The sequence below is a fragment of the Lactuca serriola genome, chromosome 4, assembly GCF_051521515.1.
Source record: "Lactuca serriola cultivar US96UC23 chromosome 4, Lser_US96UC23_V15, whole genome shotgun sequence".
NCBI lineage: Eukaryota > Viridiplantae > Streptophyta > Magnoliopsida > Asterales > Asteraceae > Lactuca > Lactuca serriola.
This window is the reverse complement of record NC_136411.1, coordinates 365,036,924-365,043,351: the sequence shown is the minus strand read 5'-3', so window position 1 is coordinate 365,043,351 and position 6,428 is coordinate 365,036,924. Positions and strand designations below refer to the sequence as shown.

Genomic DNA, 6,428 nt, shown 5'->3' with positions numbered 1-6,428 from the left:
GCCGTTTTTTTTTTCAAACACAATTTACTAATTATAAATAACACTTCTATTATACCAAAATTTACACCCCATTCTATTCTCTAAAACCACAAAACACATACACATGGATCCCACAATACATATGGAATTTTTAAAAAGTTTTGACTCGGATGACAATGTAGAATTCGTTGAGACATTCTTCAATGTTGTGCAACACGTTCACGCCGAAGAAAGTTCGAATGCAGCGCGTACAAGGGCGGTCGTCAATCGTGATCGCCAAGCCGCACACGACTTATTGGTACGTGATTACTTTGCCGATAATTGTCTTTATAAAAAATATAATTTTATTGTAATTTTTGAATTAAAAAAAGTAATTTTATTGTATTTTTGAATTAAAAAAAATAAAAATAATGATGTGGAGTAGTGTGTTAGTGGTAGGTATCCCATGTTAGTGGTAGTGAAATGTGGTGCTTATGTGACACCCACCACATATATGGTATGTGGTAGATATAACAGATAGTCTAAGAAGGATAAGTACACCTAAGATGCTAGCATGTATGATAAAAATTTCCAATTTACAACGTAGAATACCAATATTGATCAAAACCAATTAAGCCAAGCATTTTATACTTTTAAAATTTTCGTGAACCATAAACCAATTCTCGAAGATGAAATTGTACAAAGTTAGTGACATATCTGACAAGATTAATTTTTTTGTGACTTAAAAATTAGTTGCAACTTATACTCTTTTAATGCATAATATAAAGTTTTACTCATTATAAATAAAAATAATAGATAATGTTTTTTTTTTCTTTTTATAAACAAAGTTGCTGGAACACTCGATCTATTGGGTGACGCTCCTATTCGTGTTATATAGTGCAACGGATATCTTTACTCGACATTTCTAGAAAAACCCTCGAAATTCGCCACCCGATTAATTTCTCAACTCCAATGGGGCGGAGCAGCAGCAACGGTAGATGGGCGACGGCGGTGGCTTTGGCCTTCTGCGCCACATTGCTGGTGATGTTACCGGAAGTTTCCGCCAAGCGATTCATCGTCGGAGGCAACATGGGCTGGACTTCCAACGTTAACTACACTCTGTGGGCTGGAAACCAAACGTTCTACCTCGGCGATTGGCTCTGTAAGTATTTCGCTCAGATCTGCAATTTTGCTTCTCTAAATGTTGAATTTGTTGACATAGATCATCGAGTACGTGTTCATTTCAGTGATTTTAAAGCTAATCGTGCTAGATCTTTGCACAGATATGCTGACTTTTTTCCCCAAATTTTCCGTGATTTGAAATGTGGTCTCCTTTTAATGTTCCTCGTAATGATTTCAGTTAATTGAGCTTAGATTTTACTAAACCGAATGTTGATTATAATCAGTAATCACCAAGTTAAGAACATTTAGGACATTACTCAATATGTCCAGTTTTCAACCTCCTTTTTTGTGCTTCGAGTAATGTTAGGGCAATGGAGATCTGCAATACAAAATCGACAACACTCTGTATGCATAGTACAACTCGATTGTACAATCAGACAATGAATCATAGATCTCATCCTGCCTCTCTGTTATTCATTCGCCATAAAAATTTCAAAATCACGAAAGAAACGGAAAAATGAGGTTTTTGGAGTAAATATGGAGTTCAAATTTCAAACTGGTTGATGTTAACCATGGGACCATAGTTTCTTTTTGAAGTTATCTTAGTATATTTTGAACACAATCTCTTGTTCTAATCAAGAAAGTTGTGAATCTTTCTTTCGCTTTTCAAGATCTCACCGACAAACAAAACTTCAATGCCACTCTTCATCAAGATTATTTTTTTATTTAGTCTTTACTCTTTATCAGGGATTACTTATTGGAATTCGTGATCTAAGAAGCTTTTTTCTTTATTCATTTAACCCCTAAAAACATAGAACTTCTATTGAGGGTCATAATTGTAATTTCCTCGTTCTGTCAGATTTCGTATACGACAGGAACCAAAACGACATACTTGAAGTGAACAAGACGAACTATGAGACGTGCAACGCCGAGCACCCTGTTCACAATTACACCACCGGCGCCGGAAGAGACGTGGTGGCACTCAACGTCACCCACGACCGCTACTTCATGAGCAGCAAAGGCTCCTGCTACGGCGGCATGAAACTTCACGTACATCTCACCGCCTTACCACCACCACCACGCGCCGCCGCTGCAAAAAGCGACTCCTCAAGATTCACCGCCCTCAGAAGCCAGCTGGTCATCCCCGCCGCCTTTGCCATCGCCGCCATATGGGATTCCCTTGTCTTCTAAATCTGATCCAGAAGCCAATTTAGGTAAGTTTTGGGTTTTTTATTTATTTTTTTTTAAATTAAGAAAATTGGGTGTTTGAATTTTGTTTTATGGTTCATCATCGAAGTTTGAAAATTTGTTTATGGGGTTTTGATTGTGTTGGGTTGATTGGATGTAATTGAATATTGATTTTTTTAATGGGATTATTAATTTATTATAATTGCGTAACTGGCGGATTCGTTTTTCTTTATTTTCTTTTTCCTATTGCACATGGCAGTTGTGGGTGTTGTCTTTATACGCATGTGACTCTTTGACTCTGAGGTATTTGGACTTTTGTTTTTAGAAGTAATTATGACGATTTTAATAGTTTAGAATCAAAGAATAAGATTAGAATATTTGATTAAGGCGATGTTCTTTTTCCTATTGTAAACTACCGTTTTTGTTTTTCTCATTCAAATTTGATTGCATATCTTTCAACTCGTCTGTATTTCAATAAGCAAATCATTGTAGTTTTGTAGGGTTACTTTTTCATTTATCTGTCAAAAATATTTACAGTCTTCCTCTTGTTCTGGATAAAAACACATATAATATGTAGCTGAAGTAGATTTAAAAAATTGACTTCAAATACAAACGTTGAAATTACAACGCCCCAACAGGCTTTTACCAAGGTTTGTAGGAGCCTAATCGCAATGGCACATTTGGATTTACCATTTCGTATTCGAAAACACCTATCACATGGGCTATTTGAAGTAGTTAATTAAAAATCAAAGTTTCTAACATTTTCTACAACGCAATTGCAGAATAAGGTCTTAAAAGTTAAGTTCTAACATAGTTACATATCAAAAGCATAAGATACGTAAATAGTTATTACATATCCAAAAGGTGTTCTAAACATCCATGTATCTATCAGCATCCATCCTCTAATCCACGAATATAAACAATGTCCAAATAGATATTTTAGACTTGGAAAGTCTAGTGAGCATTTCGAAAGTTTAACAATAACAAGTGCAAGAATACTTGCACGATCCAATTACATTGCATCCCCAAAATATGTCAAAACATACCTTAGGGGTCGTTTGATAGTGCTAACTGGGTTAGAGCTGGCTGAGTTAGAAGCTGACTGAGTTAAAAGTTCTGACTGAGTTCACATCTAACTGAATTTATGCTGTTTGATTATTTGTTTAACTGAATGTGGTGAATGATGACAAATGACCATATTACCCATATACTTTATTCTCTCATTTTCTAGTCAATATACACATTTGCTCTAAACTTCATTGTTCTTATTTGATTCAAATAACAAATCAAAAACCTTGTATTCATAGAAAGTACAAAATACAATGAGAGTATATTAAAATATTCTTTATCATGTTGTAATGCACAACACTCAAGTTACATCATAATTTTTCTATAAAGTATATAGACATACAATTCATATCACCTTTCTTTTTGCAAAATTTGTTTGTACATCGGAGGAGCTACACAAAGAAGACATAAATCTATAAAACACAAAATCAACATTCAAACACCACATTCTAGAAAAGTTGTTTATCATTATATTCCTTAAGATTGTTGAATAGCCAAGATTACCTACATCAGGGGGTAGTGATGGGAAAAGCCATCTGTGAGACCAATTCCATTGCCCTCCCTACAAAACCGTTTTGAGCTTATCTAGCAATAATGTTGTTCCAAGCAAGCAATTTAACAAACACCTTGCGGGCATCATCAATCAACCTACAAAATTCAAAACAACAAAAAATGAGTAGCAAAAATCAGACATCTCAACAACAATCAAGCAAAAAAAACGAGCAAAAAAAAAAAACTCATCTGCTAGGAAGAGGATTATCCAGCAATAATGGTGTTCCAAGCAGACAATTTAACAAACACCTTGCGGGCATCATCAATCAACCTACAAAATTCAAACAACAAAAAATGAGCAGCAAAAATCAGACATCTCAGCAACAATCAAACAAAAAAACGAGCAAAAAAAACTCATCTGCTCGGAAGAGGACGTTCGTCGGAGGAAGAAGACGTTCGCCGAGCAGCAGGTCGTCGATGGCTATCGTTGATTAGCAGGTCGTCGCTGGTTTCTTCTGTGGAGGTGTTCACGATGAGGTAGGGCCTAGGGGAATAGGAAAGCAAACGTATTCCTTAGATGTTGTCCAGGTCCAGCGGTGGAAAATAAGGGACTGAATCAGATCACATTGGCCATACATCGTTAGCCACATGTTAACTTTTCAGTTCAAGTGAGATGAAATATCATGTCTTTTTAGGTATTATACGACCACATTAAAATTTAGTGGCTGTAGCAACCGGACAATTGTGACCGTATCATAAAAATGTGGCTAAAGGGTACCAACATTTTATATTGTAAGCAATGATTCCGTCCATTAAGTGTGGTTATAAACGTTTTCTAGACACAAACGTTTTTTGATTGTGACTATTGCCCATACAAATGTCACATTAGCTTATTGTTAGTGTGGTCATATCTAGTATTTAGTCATATAAAAGATTGTTTATTGAACTTTTAGTCACATCGATTTAAGAAAAACGTTAAAAAAGTGTTGTTATAATCAAACATTTTGTCGAATAAGTATGACCATAACAATTGGTAGACACAAGAGCATCTTTTGATTATGGTTGTTGCTCATACAACTGCCACATGAGTTTATTGTTAGTGTGACCATATCTATTATTTAGCCACATAAAAATTATTTATTGAGTTTTTAGTCACATCGATTTAAGAAAAACGTGGCAAAAGTGTTGTTATAATCAAACACTGTGTCGAATAAGTGTGACCGTAAACGATTTATAGACACACAAGCATTTTTTTTGATTGTGACTATTGCTAATACGACCATATGAATTTATTGTTATTGTGGCTGTGACTATTATTTAGTCACATAAAAGATTGTTTATTTGAGTTTCAGTCACAACGATTTATGAAAAACACGGCAAAAGTGTTGTAATCAAGTATTATGTCGAATATATGTGGCCATAAACGATTTGTAGACACACAAGCATCTTTTTTTATATTGTGATTATTGTTCATCCAACGGCCACATGAGTTTATTGTTAGTTTGGCCATAGCTATTATTTAATTACAAAAAATTGTTTATTGAGTGTTTTGTCACATTAATTTTAAAAAAATGTGTTAAAACTGTTGTTATAATCAAGCATTGTATCGGATAAATGTGACCATAAATGATTTTTAGAGACACAAACGTTTTTTGGGTTTGACTCTTGCTCATACAACTGTCACATGATTTTATTGTTACTGTGACCATATCTATTATTTAGTCACGTAAAAGATTATTTATTGAGTTTTTAGTCACTTCGATTAAAAAAAACATGGCAAGTGGTGTTGTAATCAAGCATTTTGTCGAATAAGTGTGACGGTAAACGATTTATAGACATGCGAGCTTTTTTTATTGTGACTATTTATTATCCAACCACCACATGGTTTTATTGTTAGTGTGGTCATAGATATTATTTATTCACAAAATTGATTGTTTATTGAGTTTTAGTTACATTGACTTAAAAAAAAGTAGGAGAAATATTGTTGTAATCAAATATTATATCAAACTAGGGAAGAAGGAGTTGGATACGCCAAAGAAATGGACAAAATAGAAAGATTTTATTGAGTTACATTGAACTAATTACATTAAAATGGATTTCTAGTCTCAATCCTTTAAAGAAGATTCTTTAGTTGACTTTCAACATTTGACTATTGCAGAATTGGTACACATTCTTCGGTAAAATAGGTATTTACTCTTATTCAAATGTTACATTTCATCCAAATAAGAAGCATTTTTTATTTGTACAGATAGAAGTTTTATTAATTCACATGTTTTTCAGTATTCTTAAAGTTGTTTCAGAGTAAATGTACAATGATCTAAAAACTCAAAACTTTTAGCATGACTATTATATATAAAAGACAAAATGAAAATAAAAATGTTTTCTGTAATATCTGATGTTAAATGGAAACTGATTACTATCTTTAGCGATAAAATATGTCCCGCTGAGCATACGAATACAAAGGAATCTGCAAAATTTCAAGAAATATATCATGTTATTTATAATTCCAAAAAACAATCACCAACTATAAAGTAATCATCAATGGAGAAATCATTTTTTATAAATAAAAATGGGTACATCATAGTTTTTTATTCCATTCC

At 33.6% G+C, this 6,428-nt stretch overlaps 1 protein-coding gene and 1 long non-coding RNA gene across 2 annotated transcripts; one reads left to right on the top strand and one right to left on the bottom strand.

Moving 5' to 3' along the window:
• The first annotated feature begins 824 nt into the window (after positions 1–824).
• LOC145097662 (early nodulin-like protein 17) lies at positions 825–2,470 on the top strand. The gene is made up of 2 exons (XM_079035281.1): positions 825–1,120; positions 1,940–2,470. The coding sequence occupies exons 1-2, from the start codon at positions 931–933 to the stop codon at positions 2,269–2,271; spliced, it is 522 nt and encodes a 173-aa protein (XP_078891407.1). The 5' UTR covers positions 825–930; the 3' UTR covers positions 2,272–2,470.
• A 1,077-nt stretch (positions 2,471–3,547) lies between these two features.
• On the bottom strand, positions 3,548–4,632 carry LOC145097663 (uncharacterized). The gene is made up of 2 exons (XR_013704451.1): positions 3,841–4,632; positions 3,548–3,728 (listed from the first exon to the last, which is right to left on the bottom strand). It is a non-coding gene; the product is annotated as an uncharacterized LOC145097663 (long non-coding RNA).
• Positions 4,633–6,428: the final 1,796 nt, after the last annotated feature.

Excerpts from the sequence above, each read along its gene's own strand:
- LOC145097662 (XM_079035281.1), top strand. The coding sequence starts at position 931 with ATGGGGCGGAGCAGCAGCAACGGTAGATGGGCGACGGCGGTGGCTTTG. Across the intron at positions 1,121-1,939 it reads CTACCTCGGCGATTGGCTCT|ATTTCGTATACGACAGGAAC; the intron begins GTAAGTATTTCG and ends TCGTTCTGTCAG.